The sequence below is a fragment of the Carcharodon carcharias genome, chromosome 3 (genome assembly GCF_017639515.1).
Source record: "Carcharodon carcharias isolate sCarCar2 chromosome 3, sCarCar2.pri, whole genome shotgun sequence".
In the NCBI taxonomy this organism is placed as follows: Eukaryota; Metazoa; Chordata; class Chondrichthyes; order Lamniformes; family Lamnidae; genus Carcharodon; species Carcharodon carcharias.
In genome coordinates, this window is record NC_054469.1 from 9,927,763 (window position 1) to 9,947,564 (window position 19,802).

The following is a 19,802-nucleotide window of genomic DNA, read 5'->3' on the forward strand; positions in this document are numbered from 1 at the left end:
ATAACCACATTACAGAAAAGGAATAGTTTTGTTGATAGAACATTGAACATCTTCTGCACCTCCATGCCCCTCCCCATTTGCAACTCCTGCCACCAACTCCCCACCACCCCCAGTCCCTCCTTTCCCCAGTTACCTTGGGTTGTTATCTGTGGCAGCGCTGTTGTTGGGGTACTATATGGCCAGACACAAGCATTTGATATTGGATCATAAAGCAAACCGGTCTGGCATGCCTGGTGGAAAGCTGCTCCTCCACTGCACTGGTAGAACATATTGGGATTCATAGGGTCAGCATAGTTTCCATCTGCTTTCCCTCTGCAGAACGTTGCATTGAAATCTGCAAAAGAATCACAATATCAGGAAGACACTCAATAGGTCAAGTTGCAGAAAGTTACATTTCAAAATGAGAGTAGGAAAATAGACATTAGTTCATTCAGCCGCTCAAGCCTGTTCCACCATTCAATTAAATCTTGGCTGATTTGCATTTCAACTCCATTTATTCGTCCTTGATCCATATTCCTTGGTACTCCTTGATTGCTCGGTCACAGTTTTGAAATCTCCAATTGATCTCAGCGTCCACAACTTTTTGTGGGTGCGAGTTCCAGACTTTCACCATGCTACACATGAAATTGTGGGTACACAGCCTTAGTTACAATGAAGATGTTAATTACAGAGGTTACAACATGGAAACATACCATTGGGTCCAACCAGCTTGTGGCAATGTTTATCCTCCATGTGAGGAAATAATATTGACAGATCGGTCAGACATTCTCCTGCATTGACACCACCCTACTGTCCACACCTCCTAAGCATTAATGGATAATCCAAGCTCTTCATGTGAAAGAAATTGTCTTTAGGACTCCAACCACACTCAGAAATGTGTGAAGTGCGCATCCTGTGGCATATAGGAAGTCATGGATGTTTTATTTATTCTTTCATGGGATTTGGGCATTGTTGACTAGGCCAGCATTTATTGCCTATCCCTAATTGCCCTTGAGAAGTTGGTGGTGAACTGGCTTCTTGAACTGCTGCAGTCTATGTTGTGTAGGTACTGCCACAGTACAATTAAGGAGGGAGGTCTACAATCTCGCCCCAGCGACAGTGAAGGAACAGCGATATTGTTCCAAATCTGGATGGTGTGTGGCTTGGAGGGAAAACTTGCAGGTGCTGGTGTTCACATGCATCTGCTGCCCTTTGCTTTCCAGGTGGTAGAGGTCACCTGTTTGGAAGTGCTGTTGAAGTGCATCTTGTAGATGGTACATACTGCTGCCACTGAGTGTTGGTGGTGGAGGGAGTGAATGTTGAAGATGGTGAATGTGGTGCCAATCAAGTGAGCTGCTTTGTTCTGGATGGTGTCAAGCTTCTTAAGTGTTGTTGGATTTGCACTCATCCAGGCAAGTGGCGAATATTCCATCACACTCCTGACTTGTGCCTTGTAGATGGTGGACAGGCTTTGGGGAGTCAGGAGATGAGTTACTTTCTGCAGAATCCCTAGCCTGACTTGCTCTTGTACCCATAGTATTTCTATGGCTGGCCTAATTCCATTTCTGGTCAATGATAACCCCCAGGATGTTGATAGTGGGGGATTCAGTGATGGTAATGTCATTGAGTATCAAGGGGAGATGGTTGGACTCTCATTTGTTGGAGATATTCACTGCCTGGCACGAATGTTACTTGCCATTTATCAGCCCAAGCCTGAATGTTGTCCAGGTCTTGCAGCATTAGGGCACAGACTGCTTCAGTATCTGAGGAATTGTGAATGGTGCTGGACATCGTGCAATCATCAATGAACATGCTTACTTCTAACCTTATGATGGAAGGAATGTCATTGATGAAGCAGCTGAAGATGATTGAGCCTAGGAACTACCCTGAGGAACTCCTGCAGTGATACTTTGGGACTGAGATGATTGACATCCAACAACCACAACCATCTTCCTTTGTGCTAGGTATGATTTCAACCAGTGGAATGTTTTCCCCCTGATTCCCATTGACTCCAGTTTTGCTAAGGCTCCTTGATGCCACACCCGGTCAAATGCTGCCTTGATGCCAAGGGTCGTCACTCTCACCTCACTTCTTGGGTTCAGTTATTTTGTCTATGTTTGAACCAATGTTGTAATGAGGTCAGGAGATGAGTGGCCCTGGCGGAACCCAAACTGAGTGTGTGTGAGCAGGTTATTGGTGAGTAAGTACTACTTGATTGCACTGTCAACGACGCCTTCCATCACTTTGCCGAAGATCAAGAGTATACTGACTGGTGGTAATTGGTCAGATTGGATTTGTCCTGCTTTTTGTAGACAGGACATACCTGGGCAATTTTTCTATTGCTAGATAGATACCAGTGTTGTAGCTATACTGGAACAGCTTGGCTAGGGGTGCACAAGTCCTCAGAATTATTGCTGGAATATTATCAGGGCCCATAGCCTTTTCAGTATCCAGTGCCTTCAGCTTTTTTGTGATATCACATGGACTGATTCAAATTGGCTGAAGACTGGCATCTGTGATGCTGGGGACCTCTGGAGGAGGCTGAGATGGATCATCCATTCAGTACTTCTGCCTGAAGAATGTTGCAAACGCTTCAGCCTTGCCTTTTGCACTGATGTGCTGGGCTCCTCCATCATTGAGGATGGGGTCATTTGTGGAGCCTCCTCCTCCAGTGAGTTGTTTAATTGTCCATCACCATTAATGTTTGGATGTGGCAGGAGTGCAGAGCTTAGCTCTGATCTGTTGGTTATGGGATCACTTAGCTCTGTTTATTGCATGCTGCTTATGCTGTCTGGTATGCAAGTAGTTCTGTGTTGTAGCTTCACCAGGTTGAAGTCTCATTTTTAGGTATACCTGCTCCTGGCATGCCCTCCTGCACTCTTCATTGAACCAGGGTTGATCCCCTGATTTATGGAAGTGGTAGAGTGGGAGACATGTGGAGCGATGAATTTACAGATTGTGGTTGTGTACAACTTTGCTGCTGCTGATGGCCCACAATCCTCATAGATGCTCAGTTTTGAGTTTGATCTGTTCAAAATCTATTCCATTTAGCACAGTGGTGGTAACCACACAGGAAAGACATGATTGCTCTGGAGAGAATTCAGAGGAGATTTACAAGCATGTTGCCTGAGCTTTAAAATTGCAGCCATGAGGAATGATTGGACAAGCTAGGGTTGTTTTCCTTAGAACAGAGGAGACTGAAGAGTTGACCTAATTGACCTAATTATGAGGGGCCTATATAGGGTGGATAGGAAAGCCCTGTTTCCCCTAGTTGAGGGATTAATTATCAGAGGGCATAGATTTAAGGTGATTGTTAGAAGGATTAGAGGGGACATGAGGAAAACATTTTCACCCAGAGGGTGGTAGGCATCTGGGATTCACTGCCTAACTTGGTGGCTGAAGCTGAAACACTCAACTCATTTAAAAGATACCTGGATCTGCATCGAGGTGCTGTAACCTGCAAGGCCATGGATGAGGTGCTGGAAAGTGGGATTGAAAATGAGCGGCTAGTTTCTTTTTTTCTGGCCGGCACAGACACGATGGGCTGAATGAATCCTTACTGCGCCGTAACTTTCCTATGGTTCAATGGTTCTAACATGATGGAGGGTATCCTCAATATGAAGATGAGACTTTGTCTCCACAAGGACTGTACAGTGGTCACTGCTACAATACTGTCATGGACAAATGCATATGAGACAGATAGATTGGTGAGGATGAGGTCAAATAGGTTCTTCACTCTTGCTGGTTCCCTCACTACCTGCCACAGACCTAGTCCAGTAGCTATGCCCTTTAGGACTCAGCCAGCTTGGTCAGTAGTGATGCTCCCAAGCCACTCTTGGTGATTGGCACTGAAGTCCATCACCCAGAGTACTTTCTGTGCCTTTGTCACCCTCAGTGCTTCCTACAAGTGGAAGTGGCATTCAACATGGAGGAGCACTGATTCATCAGCTGAGGGGCACAAAATACATGGTAATCTGCAGGAGGTTTCCTTGCCTACATTTGACCTGATGCCTTGAGACTTCATGGGTTCCAGAGTCGATGTTGAGGACTCTGGACCTGGTGATGTCTGGAACATTGCCTGGAAGATATGATTCTGTGAGTATGACTATGTCAGACTATTGCTTGACTAGTCTGTGAAACAGCTCTCCCAATTTTGGCACAAACCGCCAGATGTTAGTAAGGAGGACTGTGCAGGTTGACAGGGCTGGATGTGTTATTGCTGTTTCTGGTGCCTAGGTTGATGAAGTCCATTCGATTTCATTCCTTTCAGGCTTTGTAGCTGTTTTTGATACAACTGTGTGGCTTGCTAGGCCACTTCAGAGGGTGTTTAAGAGTCAGTCATATTGCTGTGGATCTGGAGTCACATGTGGGCCAGAATAGTAAGGAAGGCAGATTTCCTTCCCTAAAGAACACTCATGTACTAGATGGGTTTTTACGACAAAGGTTTCATGTTCACTATTATCGAGACTAGTTTTTTAATTCTAGGTTTATTAATTGAATTTGAATTTGACCAGCTGCTGTGATGGTATTTGAGTCCATATCCCCAGACAATTAGTCGGGGCCTTTGGATTGCTGGTCCAGTGACATTACCACAATGCAACAGAGACCTGGCTCAAGGAAGAGCAGAAATGGGTATTAAATATTCCTGGGAACAAGGTGTTCAGAAAAGATAGGAAAGGAAGGAAAGGAGGAGGGGAGACAGTGTTGGTTAAGGAGAGCATTGCAGTGCTGGAGAAAGAGGATGTCCCAGAGGTTTCAAGGACAGAATCAATTTGGCTAAGGAACAAAAAGGGTGCAATTACATTGCTCGGTGTAGTCTATAGACTGCCAACCAGTGAGAAGGATGTAGAAGGACAAATCTGCAGGGAAATTGCAGACAGATGCAGCATTATAGAGTAATTATAATGGGGGACTTTAATTACCCGAATGTAGATTGGGACAGTGGTAGTGTAAAGGGCAGAGAGGAACAAAAGTTCCTAGATTGTTTTCAGGAAAGTTTTCTACAACAGTATGTGTCCAATCCAACAAGAAAAGACACACTGTTGGGCCTGGTTCTTGGTAATGAGGTGGGCCAAGTAGATCAAGTGCCAGTGGGGGAGCATTTAGGAGACGATGATCATTGTATTGCACATTTTAAGATGATAATAGATAAAGATGATAGGCAATCCAGAGTAAGAATGATTAACTGGACAAGTGCCAACTTTGATGGGACAAGAGTGGAGCTGGGCCAGATAGATTGGAATGAAAGGTTGGTGGGAAAAGCTGTAGCCGGACAATAGGCTACCTTCAAAAAGAATTGGTTCGGGCACAGTCAAGGCATATTCCATCGAAAGGGAAGGGTAGGACAAGCAAATCCAGAGCTCCCTGGACGAGAAAGGAGATAGAAATTAAGATAAAGAAGAAAAAGTGCGCTTATGACAGGCATCAGGTAGAAAATACAATTGAGAACCAAGAGGAATACAAGAGTTTCAGAGGGGAGGTGAAAAAAGCATCTTACAGAAGCAAAAAGGGATTATGAGAAAAGAATGACAGCCAACATACAGGGGAATCACAAAGTCTATAGGCATATAAATAGTAAAAGGGTGTAAAAGGAGGAGTAGGGCCGATTAGGGGCCTAAAAGGGAATTTACACATAGATGAAGGGGCCATGGCTGAGGTATTAAATGAATACTTTGCATCCATCTTTACCAAGGAGGTAGATACTACCCAGGTCATGGTGACAGACAAAGAAACCCTGTCACTAGAAGAGTTCAAAATTGACAAGGAGGAAGTGAAGGAGGAAGGAGGAATAGACTGTCAGTATTTAAAGTTGACAAGGCACTGGGACCGGACGAGATACATCCAAGGATATTGAAGGAAGTGAGAGTAGAAATTGCAGGGGCACTGGCCAAATTTTTCAGTCTTCCCTAGATTCAGGGGAGGTGCCAGAGGATCAGAAGATTGCAAACATTACACCCTTGTTCAAAAAAAGGTTGTAAGGATAAGCCCAGCAACTACAGACCAGTCAGATTAAGTTCAGTGGTGGGCAAGATTCTAGAAACAATGATTCGGGATAGAATTAGTAGTCACATGGAAAAATATGGGTTGATAAGGAAGAGCCAGCATGGAATTCTTAAGGGGAATCTGTGTTTAGCTGACTTGCTGGAGTTTTTTGAATAGATAACAAAAAAGGTCCATGATGGTAATGCTGATAATGTGGTGTGCATGGAATTTCAAAAGGTATTTGATACAGTGCCACACAACAGACTTGTGGGAAAAGTTATTGCTCATGGAATAAAAAGGGACAGTAGCAACGTGGATACAAAATTGTCTGAAAAATAGGAAGCAGAAATCAATGGGTATTTTTCAGACTGAAGGAAGGTTTGTGGTTCCCCAGGGTCTGTATTGGGACCCTTGCTTTTCCTGATATATATGAATGACCAAGATCTTGCGGCACAGCGCACAATTTCAAAGTTCGTGGATGATACGAAGCTTGGGAGTGTTGTAAACTGCAAGGAGGACTGTGTAGAACTTCAAATGGACATAGACAAGTTGGTGGAGTGGGCAGATAGGTGGCAGATGATGTTCAATGCGGAGAAGTGTGGGGTGATGCATTTTGGTGGGAAGAACACAGACAGAAAATATAAAATAAGGGGTGAAATTTTGAAGGGGGTGCAGGAGCAGAAAGACCCGGTTTTATATGTGTATAGATCATTGAAGATGACAGGACAGGTGGAGAGAGCAGTTAATAAAGCATATAGTATCCTGGGCTGGATTAATAGTGACATAGAGTACAAAAGCAAGGAGGTTATGTTGAATTTATATAAGACACTTCTTAAACCTCAGCTGGAATGTTGTGTACAGTCCTGGGGACCACATTATAGGAAGGATGTGAACACATTGGAAAAAGTGCAGAAGGGGTTTACAAGAATGGTTCCAGGGCTAAGAAACTTCAGCTATGAGGATCGGTTGGAGAGGTCGGGACTGTTCTCCTTGGAGAGAAGAAAGCTAAGAGAAGATTTGTTCAAATGTTCAAAATCATGAGGGGGCTGGACAGAGTAGGTAGGGAGAATCTGTCCCTGCTTGTAAAAGGATAAAGAACGAGAGGGCACAGATTTAGTGATTTGCAAAAGAAGCAAATGTGATGTGAGAAAAAACTTCTTCTCTCAACAAGTGGTTCAGGTCTAGAATACATTGCCTGGAAGTGTGGTGAAGGCACATTCAAGCAAGGCATTCAAGAGGGTATTAGATGATTATTTGGACAGAAACAATGGGGTACAGGGAAAAGGCAGGGCAAAGGCACTAGGTCTTAATGCTCATTTGGAGAGCCAGTGCAGACACAATGGACCAAATGGCTTCCTTCTGTGCGTTAAAATTCTGTGATTCTGTAGGAAATTTTGCTGCAATTGTACAGGGGTTTGGTAAGACCAAACCTGGAGTACTGTACTCAGTTTTGGTCTTCGTATCTAAGGAAGGATATATTTGCCTCAGAAGGGTGCAATAAATGTTCACTAGAATGATTTCTGGGATGAGAGGGTTATTTTATGAGGAAAGATTGGAGTAAAATGGGCCTATATTCTCTGGAGTTTAGAAAAATGAGACATGATCTTATTGACACATATAAGATTCTGAGAGAGTTTGACAGGTCGGATACTGAGAGGCTGTTTCCCTTGCCTTGTATAAGACACTAGTTCAGCTTCAGCTGGAGTATTGCATCCAGTTCTGGGCACTGCACTTCAGGAAGAATGTGAAGGCATTAAAGAGAGTGCAGAAAAGATTCACGAGAATGGTTCCAGGCATGAGGAACTTCAGTTATAAAGACGGATTGAAGCAGTTCGGACTGTTATCCTTGGAGACTTGATAGAGATATTCAAGATCATGAGGGTCTGGACCGAGTAAATAGGGAGAAGCTATTCTAACTCATGAGAGAGTCAGGAACGAGAGGGCACAGATTTAAAATAACTGGCAAAAGAAGCAAAAGCGATCTGAGAAAAATCTTTTTCACTCAGCGAGTGTTTAAGGTTTGGAATGCACTGCCTGAGAGTGTGATGGAGGCAGGTTCAATCGAAGCATTCAAAAGGGAATTAGACTGGTATCTGAAAAGGAAGGATGTGCAGGGTTATGGAGAGAAGGCAGGAGGATGGCACTAAGTGTGTTGCTCATTCGGAGAGTCGGTGCAAACACGATGGGTCTTCTGCACTTGAACGAGTCTGTAATTCTGAGAGTCTAGAATTAGGTAGCATAGTCTCAAAATAAGGGCACAGAGAGTTTAAACAGAGATAAGGACATATTTCTTCACTCAGTGTTGTGAATCTTAGGAATTCTCAACCTGAGAAAGCTATGGACACTATGGTTAAATATATTCAAGGTTGAAGTCAATAAAGTTTAAGACTTCTAAGGGGATCAAGACATATGGGGATCAGGTAGGAAGCTGGAGTTGAGGTTAAGGATCAGCCATGATCTTATTAAATGGTAAGCAGGCTCAAGCAGAAGAATGGTCTACTCGTACTCAATTTCTTCTGTTCTTATCTGTTTAGAATTGCTATGGTTAGTCAACTACCACAATGTTGTTGTATCATGTTACTACCAGAAGGGTAAGAGGATAATTAGATGGACCCTCATTGTCATCTCACAATTCCTATGTACAGGAAGCATCAATTCGCCAACCAAGCTTTTGGTTGCCTATTCCATTATTGTCTTTCTTTCTTCCATGATTGCCCAGCTAGCATTTCCTTTCCCTTTGTAGCGTCATCTGTTCCAGTCAAAACCTCCAGGTTCTACATCGGAGAAAGTGGAACTGTATAACCGCTCCCTCACTGTTGCTAGGTCAAAATCCTGGAACTCCCTCCCTAACAGCTCTGTGGGTGTATCTTCCTGGACTGATGCCATTCAAGAAGGCATCTCACCACCATCTTCTCAAGGGCAATTAGGGATGGACAATAATGCAAGCAACTCCAATATCCCATGAATGAATTGAAAAATAATTCGGTATCTCTGTTTACCTCCTGTTGGATCACTTTCTGACCAGTCACATACTCTTATTATTGGGTTGAAAACCAGTTTATCAGGACATTGCAAATGGAATGTTCGTCCAGATGCACATTGGTAGAAGCTAAACCTGTCCACTGGATCTGGAAAAAATCCATTGTTCTTCCTAGAGCAGAAGTTTGGATCCACAGCAGTGGGACCTACAAAAAGAATCACAGTATCAGCAAAACACACACAGAAAACATTTTGAAGATACTTTATGAACTCTAAGCATAGGCTTTGGTGAGAGTTTGGTGAATCTACTAAATGGGATGGTTTGCTGAACAGAGTAACAATGGTGGACATCTAAATAATCAAAATAATTAACTTGAATTAAGGGATAAAATTAAAATTAACTATGTTGATGGCAACATGAAAGGAACCTGGATTGGATTACATAAAAATATAGTTATCATAAATAAATAATAAATATAAATACACAATAACTAAAAAAAAAGATAACTGGATAGACTTTAAAGCAAAATAATGAGACAGTAGAGACCTGCAGTTCAAGGTCCATGTGGAAACTCCAGCACTTCATGTGTCCTGGATGAGCACTTGTGGAGGAAGTGCCTTCAGTTGCTTGAACTCAAAGGCAGGATTTCCTAGCTTGAAGAGCAACTAGAGTCATGGCAGGACATACAGGAGGTTGAGAATTTCCTGGAGCCCTCATTCCACAAGATAGTCATCCCGCAGCTACAGAGTGTTTAGGACAACAGCTGGCTATCTGGCAGGGTGGGAAGAGACAAGCAATGCAGGAATTCTTCGAGAGGGCAGGGGTCTCAAAGCTGTTCTCAGTGCATAAAACCAGTAAGGATGATGACACCTCTGAGTGGCGGAGTCTACAGCATACCTATGGAGCTGTAGGGCTAATGGCTGTGCAGGGTATCACAAAAAAAGAGTAGAAATGCGGTGCTCAAATAGTCTGATGGCTAGTAAGGCTTTTCTGCAGCCAGCAACATGAGTCCTGAAGCTGTATTGTCTTCCTGGTGTCAGGGTAAAGGACATTAAGTGACAGGTGCATATCAGGAAAGAATTGAAAGGCTGGATATATTTCCTTTTGAAAAAAGAAGGCTGGGGGATAACTTATAGAGGTCTTTAAAATTATGAAAGTTTTTGATAGAGTGGATACAGAAAGAATGTTTCCACTTGTGGGGATCAATACAAGATACTAAGAAGTCCAGTATGGAATTCAGAAGATACTTCTTTACCTAAAGAGTGGTGACAATGTGGAACACAGAGAATGGTTGCAGCGAATAGTAGAGATGCATTTAAGTGGAAGCTAGACAAGCATATGGGGGAGTAGGGAATAGAGGCTTCTGATGATAGATTAAGATGAGAAAGATGGGAGGAGGCTTGAGTAGAGCATAAAATCTGGCATGGACTGGTTGGGCTGAATGGCCTGTTTCTATGCCGTACACCCTATGCTGTCAAAACCCTAGCAAAGGTGCACAGGAGATTTACTAGAATGAAAGATAACAAAACAAGCCAAAACAGAAAGGAGGGCTTCAGATTCCTGGTCATTGGCACCAATTTTGGGCAGGAGAGACTGAGGGTTACACCTCAACAGTGCTGGGATCAATGTCATGGAAAGGTTAATAAAGTCATGGGGCAGGGCTAAAGTAAGTAGTCAGGGAAGGGCCAGGATGAAACTTTAGAGAGGAGTGCAGAGCATAGCACTAGATTTTTTTTAAAAAATTCATTAATGGGATATGGCATCACTGGCTAGGCCAGCATTTATTGCCCATCCCTAATTGCCCTTGTTCAGAGGGCATTTAAGAGCCAACCACTTTGTTCTGGAGTCACATGTAGGCCAGACCAGGTAAGGACAGTAGATTTCCTTTCCTAAAGGGTATTAGTAAACCAGATGGGTTTTTACAACAATTAGCAATGGTTTCATGGTTATCATTAGACTTTTAATTCCAGGTTTTTTTCTTTGAAGGCAAATTCCACCATCTGCCATGGTGGGATTTAAACGCAGGTCCCCGGAGTATTATTGAGTGGATCACTAGTCCAGCGATAATACCACTCCCATTGCGTTCCCTAAAGTTAGGAGCACTTCAGAAATAGGAAAGATCATATTGGGGGCTAATGTGAGGCAGTCTAAGGTGCATACTAAGATCATACTAAGATGAATTTGGAGCGCATGTGCAAAAGTGCTTGTAGCATGGTAAGTAAGTTTGGTGAGCTCCTGGCATAGGTAATCACATGGGACAATGATATAATGGCAATAAAGTCACAGAAGAGGACATTTGGTCCTTTGGGTCTATGCTGGCTCCCCCTGGAACAATCCAGTCAGTCCCATTTCCCTGTTCTATCCACATAGCCCTGTAAGTTTATTTCCTTCAAGTTCCCACCCAATTTCCTTTTGAAATGATCAATCGTCTCTGCTTCCATCACTCCCTTAGACAGCGGGTTCTAGGTCATTAACAGTCGCTGCATTAAAAAGTTATTCCTCACATTCTCTCTGCATCTCTTGTCCAAACCCTCCAATCCGTGTCCCCCTATTCCTTGTATCGTCAGCTCACAGCTGCAGTTTTTCCTTCTCTACCTTAACCTTAGAACCGGATGCAATCCTTTAGTTGGGGCCTGACCAGGGTTTTATAAAGGTTCAGTATAACTTCCTTAATTTTATACTTAATGCCTCTATTTATGAAGCCCAAGATCCCATAAAAAATGTGGTAAATGGAATATAATGTCAGAAAGTGTGAGGTTATGCACTTTGGCTGGAAGAATAGAGGAGCTGAATATAATTTAAATGGAGAAAGACTGCAGAAAGCTGCAGCACAGAGGGATTTGGGGGTCCCTCGTGCATGAATCACAAAAAGCTAACACACAAGTTCAGCAGGTAAATAGGGAGGGCAAATGGAATGTTGGCCTTTATTTCAAAGGGAATGCAGTATAAAAATAGGGAAGTCTTGCTAAAACTATGTAAGGCACTAGTTAGACCACACCTAGAATACTGTGAAAAGTTTTGGTCCCCTTATCTAAGGAAAGATATACGGGCATTGGAGGCAGTCCAGAGAAGGTTCACTAGGTTGATCCTAGGCATGGAGAGATTTTCTTATGAGGAGAGGTTGCATAGGTTGGGCCTGTAATCATTGGAGTTTAGAAAAATGAGAGGCGACCTTATTGAAACATATAAGATTCTTAGGGGGATTGAGAGGTTGTTTCACCTTGTGACAGAGTCTAGGACCAGAGGGCAGAATCTCAGAGTAAGGGGTCGCCCATTTACAGAATCACAGAATCTCACAGTGCAGAAGAGGCCCTTCAGCCCATCGAGTCTGCACCGACATGTGAGAAACACTTGACCTACCTACCTGATCCCATTTACCAGCACTTGGCCCATAGCCTTGAATGTTATGATGTGCCAAGTGCTCACCCAGGTACTTTTTAAAGGATGTGAGGCAACCCGTCCCCACCACCCTCCCAGGCAGCACATTCCAGACCATCACCACCCTCTGGGTAAAAAAGTTTTTCCTCAAATCCCCCCTAAACCTCCTGCTCCTCACCTTGAACTTATGTCACCTTGTGACTGACCCTTCAACTAAGGGGAACAGCTGCTCCCTATCCACCCTGTCCATGCCCCTCATAATCTTGTACACCTCAATCAGGTCACCCCTCTGTCTTCTCTGCTCCAACGAAAACAACCCAAGTCTATCCAACCTCTCTTCATAACTTAAATGTTTCATCCCAGGCAACAGCCTGGTGAATCTCCTCTGCACCCCCTCCAGTGCAAGCACATCCTTCCTATAATGTGGCGACCAGAACTACACACAGTACTCCAGCTGTGGCCTCGCACTTTTCAGGGTTAAATTCCATCTGCCACTTATCTGCCCATTTGACAATCCTGTCTATATCTTCCTGTAGCCCAAGACACTCAACCTCACTGTTAACCACCCAGCCAATCTTTGTGTCATCCGCAAACCTACTAATCCTACCCCCCACATTGTCATCTGTGTCATTTATATAAATGACAAATAATAGGGGACCCAAAACAGATCCCTGTGGTACGCCACTGGACACTGGCTTCCAGTCACTAAAGCATCCTTCTGTCATCACTCTTTGTCTCCTACAATTAAGCCAATTTTGAATTCATCTTATCAAATTACCCTGTATCCCATGAGCATTTGCCTTCTTTATAAGTCTCCCATGTGGGATCTTGTCAAAGGCTTTGCAGAAATCCATATAAACTACATCATCTACACTACCCTCATCTACACACCTGGTCACCTCCTCAAAAAATTCAATCAAATTTGTTAGGCCAGGCATGATCTCCCTCTGACAAAGCCATGCTGACTATCCCTGATCAAACCTTGTCTCTCCAAGTGGAGATAGATTCTCTCCTTTAGAATTGTTTCCAATAGTTTCCCTACCACTGACATGAGACTCACTGGCCTGTAGTTCCCTGGCTTATCTCTACAACCTTTCTTAAATAGCGGAACCACATTAGCTGTTCTCCAGTCCTCTGGCACCTCCCCCGTGGCCAGAGAGGAATTAAAAATTTGGGTCAGAGCACCTGCGATTCATCTCTTTAAAACAGAGATGAGGAGGAATGAGGCTGGTGGGGTGAAAAGTGAGAACAAGGGGGACCCTGTCATGGTTCTGGGAGGAAGGGAAAGTGTTGGGGAAGAGGTGAAGGAGATGGGTCGGACAGGGTTAAGGACCCTGTCAACCACAGTTGAGGGAACCCTCGGTTAAGGAAAAAGGAATACATGTCAGAAGCACTGTTTTGGAAGGTGGCATCATTAGAACAGATGCAACAGAGGTACAGAAACTGGAAGAATGAGGTGAAGACCTTACAGGAAGTAGCGTGTGAGGAGCTGTAGTCAAGGTATCTGTGGGAGTCGGTGGGATTGTAATGAATATAGGTAGACAGTCTATTACCAGAAATGGAGACAGAGAGGTCAAAGAAGGGAAGGGAATTGTCGGGCGTGGACGATGTGAAGGTGAGAGAAGGGTGGAAATTGGAAGCAAAATCGATAATTCTTTCCATGTCAAGACAAGAGCACGAAGTGGCATCTGGAGTATTGTGTGTGGAACTGGTCACCTTATTTAAGGAAGGGAGTAAATGCTTAAGAAGCAGCCCAGAGAAGGTTTACTAGACTAATACCAGGAATGGGTGGGTTGTCTTATGAGGAAAGGTTGGGCAGGCTAGGCTTGTATTCACTGGAGTTTAGAAGAGCGAGAGGTGACTTGATTGAAACCTTCAAGATCCTGAGGGGTCTTGACAGTGTGGATGTGGAGAGGATGTTTTCATTTGTGGAAGAATCTAGAACTAGTGGTCAAGGTTTAAAAAGAAAAGGTTGCTTATTTAAGACAGAGATGAGGAGAATTTTTTTCTCTTAGAGGGTCATGAGTCTTTGGAACTCTCTTCCTCAAAAGGCAGGGTAAGCTGAGTCTGAATATTTTAAAAGGCAGAACTAATAGATTCTTGATAAGCAAGGGGGTGAAAGATTATCAGTGGTAGACAGGAATGTGGAATTGAGGTTACAATCAAATTAGCTATGATCTTATTGAGTGGTGGAGCAAGCTCAAGGGGCCGAGCAGCCTGCTTCTGCTCCTGATTCATATGTTCGTATGTTCATATATATGGCTTTTGAAGGAATTCAGAGGCTAGATCTTCAAAAGTGAAGAATTGAAATCCCCCATAATGGAAGCAGAGTTTTAACGAGACGTAGTGACTCACAGTGGTCACTGATGTCTGGGTGTGTTGCTGAGAAATCTGTGGGATCTGTCTTGGTCCCATTTGCCATTTAATGTGCAGTATATTGTGTTCAAGCATAGTTTGTCTGTTAGTTGATATTTATCTCATGTTTATTCTGAATGTTAGAGTATAAGATAGATATTGTACATTGTTTTACTTTTCTGACTTCGAAAGTAAAGTTTATTTTGTTTATTTAAAACTGTGGAATCTTGTGGCTTTATTCTCCTAGTGGCTAACTGGGATTTCAAACTTTGCCTACTTTAAACAAAACTTACTGGTCCCTAACCAGATTGTAACAAAGGTGGTGTTGAGCCACCAAGTTGAACTGCTGCAGTTCATGTATTGAAGGTACTCACACAGTGTAAAGGATAAAGAGGAGTGGAATTCCTGCAATGGAGACAAGAAAACTTTCTTTATCAGATTGGAAAGGTCACAGCAGTCAGTCCAGGTATCCAGGCCAACGAGGAAGGAAGCAGTGCTGGATCTAGTTCTGTGGAATGAAGTTGAAAAAGGATCTGGCCCAATGAATGGAATCAAAAATAACATGCAGTAATTGAACTGGCTTTAGAGGTGGCGGGGGGGTCTTTAAAGGGGAGATGGCTCTGGTACAGAATAGACCTATTCCCACAATGGAGAAAGCAGGGGATCCAGTGCTAGAGTTCCTTGGGCTACTAAAGCTGTTGAATAAACTTGTTTCTATGTACTAGATCCAAAGTTGGATTTCAGGTTATCAAGTGTTCTACTTCAATGTGATAAATGATACATTTTCTTCAGAAAACCAGAGCAAATGGAGCTTTTTCAATTACATAAATGCATCACTAAGCATTTTTTCTCTCCTTACCTGGACTGACTGTTGTGATATTTCCAATCTTTGAAGGACCCATTGTTGATGTCTTTATCATTATCGTGGTTTCCCTTGCTCTTGAAGGTGTTATCGTTGTTGTAATTGGGGTCCCCCTTGTTGTAGGGATCACTTTTGTTGTTGCTGTTGTTGGGATAACCTTTGTTATTGTTGGGATTACCTTGGTTGTTGTTGTTGGGATCACTTTTGTTGTTGTTGTTGTTGGGATAACCTTTGTTGTTGTTGGGATTACCTTGGTTGTTGTTGTTGGGATCACTTTTGTTGTTGTTGTTGTTGGGATCACCTTTATTGTCGTTGTTGGGATAACCTTTGTTGTTGTTGGGATCACCTTTATTGTCATTGTTGGGATCACTTTTGTTGTTGTTGGGATCACTTTTGTTGTTGTTGTTGTTGGGATAACCTTTGTTGTTGTTGGGATCACCTTTATTGTCGTTGTTGGGATCACTTTTGTTGTTGTTGGGATCACTTTTGTTGTTGTTGTTGGGATCGCTTTTGTTGTTGTTGGGATCACCTTGGTTGTTGTTGTTGGGATCACCTTTGTTGTTGTTGGGATCACCTTTGTTGTTGTTGGGATCACTTTTGTTGTTGTTGGGATCACTTTTATTGTTGGGATCACTTTTGTTGTTGTTGGGATCACTTTTGTTGTTGTTGTTGGGATCACTTTTGTTGTTGGGATCGCCTTTGTTGTTGTTGGGATCACTTTTGTTGTTGTTGGGATCACCTTTATTGTTGTTGGGATCACCTTTATTGTCGTTGTTGGGATCACTTTTGTTGTTGTTGGGATCACTTTTGTTGTTGTTGGGATCACTTTTGTTGTTTTTGTTGTTGGGATCACTTTTGTTGTTGTTGGGATCACCTTTATTGTCGTTGGGATCACCTTTATTGTCGTTGTTGGGATCACTTTTGTTGTTGTTGTTGGGATCACTTCTGTTGTTGTTGGGATAACCTTTGTTGTTGTTGGGATCACCTTTATTGTCGTTGTTGGGATCACTTTTGTTGTTGTTGGGATCACTTTTGTTGTTGTTGTTGTTGGGATAACCTTTGTTGTTGTTGGGATCACCTTTATTGTCGTTGTTGGGATCACTTTTTTTGTTGTTGGGATCACTTTTGTTGTTGTTGTTGGGATAACCTTTGTTGTTGTTGGGATCACCTTTATTGTCGTTGTTGGGATCACTTTTGTTGTTGTTGGGATCACTTTTGTTGTTGTTGTTGGGATCACTTTTGTTGTTGTTGGGATCACCTTAGTTGTTGTTGTTGGGATCACCTTTGTTGTTGTTGGGATCACCTTTGTTGTTGTTGTTGGGATCACTTTTGTTGTTGTTGGGATCACTTTTATTGTTGGGATCACTTTTGTTGTTGTTGGGATCACTTTTGTTGTTGTTGTTGGGATCACTTTTGTTGTTGGGATCGCCTTTGTTGTTGGTGGGATCACTTTTGTTGTTGTTGGGATCACCTTTATTGTTGTTGGGATCACTTTTGTTGTTTTTGTTGTTGGGATCACTTTTGTTGTTGTTGGGATCACCTTTATTGTCATTGGGATCACCTTTATTGTCGTTGTTGGGATCACTTTTGTTGTTGTTGGGATCACTTTTGTTGTCGTTGGGATTGCCTTTGTTGTTGTTGTTGGGATCACTTTTGTTGTTGTTGGGATCACCTTTGTTGTTGTTGGGATCACCTTTATTGTCGTTGGGATCACCTTTATTGTTGTTGTTGGGATCACTTTTGTTGTTGGGGTCACCTTTGTTGTTGTTGTTGGGATCACCTTTGTTGTTGGGATCACTTTTGTTGTTGTTGGGATCACCCTTATTGTCATTGGGATCACCTTTACTGTCGTTGTTGGAATCACCTTTATTGTCGTTGGGATCACTTTTATTGTCGTTGTTGAGGTCACTTTTGTTGTTGTTGGGATCGCCTTTGTTATTGTTGTTGGGATCACCTTTGTTGTTGTTGGGATCACCTTGGTTGTTGTTGTTGAGATCGCCTTGGCTGTTGTTGGGATCACCTTTGTTGTTGTTGTTGGGATCACCTTTGTTGTTGTTGTTGGGACCACTTTTGTTGTTGTTATTGGGATCACCTTTGTTGTTGTTGGGATCACTTTTGTTGTTGTTGGGATCGCCTTGGTTGTTGTTGTTGGGATCGCCTTGGTTGTTGTTGGGATCACCTTTGTTGTTGTTGTTGGGATCACCTTTGTTGTTGTTGGGATCACTTTTGTTGTTGTTGGGATCACTTTTGTTGTTGTTGGGATTGCCTTTGTTGTTGTTGTAGGGGTCTCCCTTGTTGTTGTTGTGATCTTCTTTGTTGTAAGGGCCTCACTTGTTGTTGGAGTCTCTGTTGTTTCGTTCATTGGAGTTGTCAATGATAGCACCATTGGATGGACACATGCAACAACTGCCAGGCTGAAGTCTAAATTTGGTCCACAAGTAATGTGTTCTGTCTCTTCAGACCAGCAGAAATAATAACTGGTGTTGTCCTGCGGATCTTCATAGTATCCATTAAGTCTCCCATTGCAAAACAGTATAGTCTCTGCAAGAAAATCATACAGCGTCAACAAAGTACAGATGAAATGTCCTTCCATTGACATTCAACAGCATTACCATAGCTGAATCCCCCACCATCAACACCCTGAGGGCTTGCCATTGACCAGAAACAGAACTGGAGTAGTCACATAAATATTGTGGCTACAAGAGGAAATCAGAGGCTGGGAATTCTGCAGATAGTAACTCACCTCCTGACCCCCCCCCCCCCCCCCCCCCCCCCCCCCCCCCCCCACCCCCCCCCCCCACACACAAAGCCTGTCCATCTACAAGGCACAAGTCTTGGGATGAGATACTCTCCACTTGACTGGGTGAGTGCAGCTCTAACAAAACTCCTAAGCTTGACATCTCCCAGAACAAAGCAGCCTGCTTGATCTGTACCCCATCCACTCTCTCCACCACGGACACACAGGGGCAGCAGTGTACATCATAAGCAAGTTTCACTGTAATAACTGGTCAAAGCCTGCTTTGGCAGCACCTTCCAAACCTGTGACTTCTACCACTTAGAAGGACAAGGGAAGCAGACACATGGGAACACCACCACCATCTGCAAGTTCCCCACCAAATCAAACTCCATCCTGACTTGGAACTAATTGGGTATTTCTCCCAAAAATCTGAAACTCCCTTCCTATCAGCACTGTGGCTGTACCCACACCACATAGACTGCCTCAGTTGAAGTAGCTCATCACCACCACCTTCTCAAGGGCAATTAGGGACAGGCCTCAAATGCTGGCCTTGCTTGGAGCGTTCACATCCTATGAAAGAATAAAAAAAAACTCTTAATGGTGAGGCTTGTGTCGGGTGATCTAAAGGTGGATTTCAAGATGACATGAAATGATTAGTCATGTTGAGTAGTACATTCCCATTGCCAGTGTCGATGAGTAACCAGAAAACATTTTCAACCAACCTGGAATAATCCATGGTTCAGTGGGTGGCCTCTCATCCCTGCATCAAAAAGTTATGACATCAAGTCCAATTCTAGAGATTTGAGCACAAAATTCTAGGTTGACATTCCAATGCAATATTGGGTTAGCGCTGCACTGCCAAGAAATGCTGCCTTTCAGATCAGATGTTAAATGAAGGTCCTGTCTGCCTCCTCAGGTGGAGGTAAAAGATTCCATGGCACTATATAGAGAAGAGCAGGAGAGTTCTCCCCAGTGTGCTGGTCAAGATTTATCCCTTAAACAAATCCACTAAGGTAGATTATCTGACTCATTGTTGTTTGTGGGATTTGTTGTGTACAATTTGGCTTCAGTGTTTCCTATATTACAACAGTCAGCACATTTCAAAAGGAGTTAGAAACAGAAACATAGAAGCAGAAGATGGTCATTCGGCCCTTTGAGCCTAGTCCACCATTCAATATGATCATGGCTGATCCTCTATCTCAATGCCATACTCCCGCTCTCTCCCCATACTCCTTTAGAGTCCAGAAATCTATCTATTGCCTTCTTAAATATATTCAGTGACTCGGCCTCCACAGCCTCTGCGGTAGAGAATTCCACAGGTTTACCACCCTCTGAGTGAAGAGATTTCTCCTCAACTCTTAGACTTCTGCTTCTTACCTTAAATCTATGCCCCCTGGTTATTGACCCCTCTACTGGTGTCATGAAGCTACTAATGTATATATTATTATTGGAAAATATTTTTCTTTTAATATAGAGGTTTAGTTTGTGGGTGTGTCTTAATTAGATTAAAGCCAGCTAGCCTGGGTGCT

General features: G+C 43.1%; 1 protein-coding gene across 1 annotated transcript; it reads right to left on the reverse strand.

Annotated features, from left to right (window-relative positions):
* Nucleotides 1-493: 493 nt before the first annotated feature.
* LOC121275782 (uncharacterized protein DDB_G0290685-like) lies at nt 494-19,009 on the reverse strand. The gene is made up of 7 exons (XM_041183393.1): nt 18,947-19,009; nt 17,999-18,077; nt 16,840-17,847; nt 16,066-16,704; nt 15,811-15,975; nt 15,534-15,714; nt 494-641 (listed from the first exon to the last, which is right to left on the reverse strand). The coding sequence occupies exons 1-7, from the start codon at nt 19,007-19,009 to the stop codon at nt 494-496; spliced, it is 2,283 nt and encodes a 760-aa protein (XP_041039327.1).
* Nucleotides 19,010-19,802: the final 793 nt, after the last annotated feature.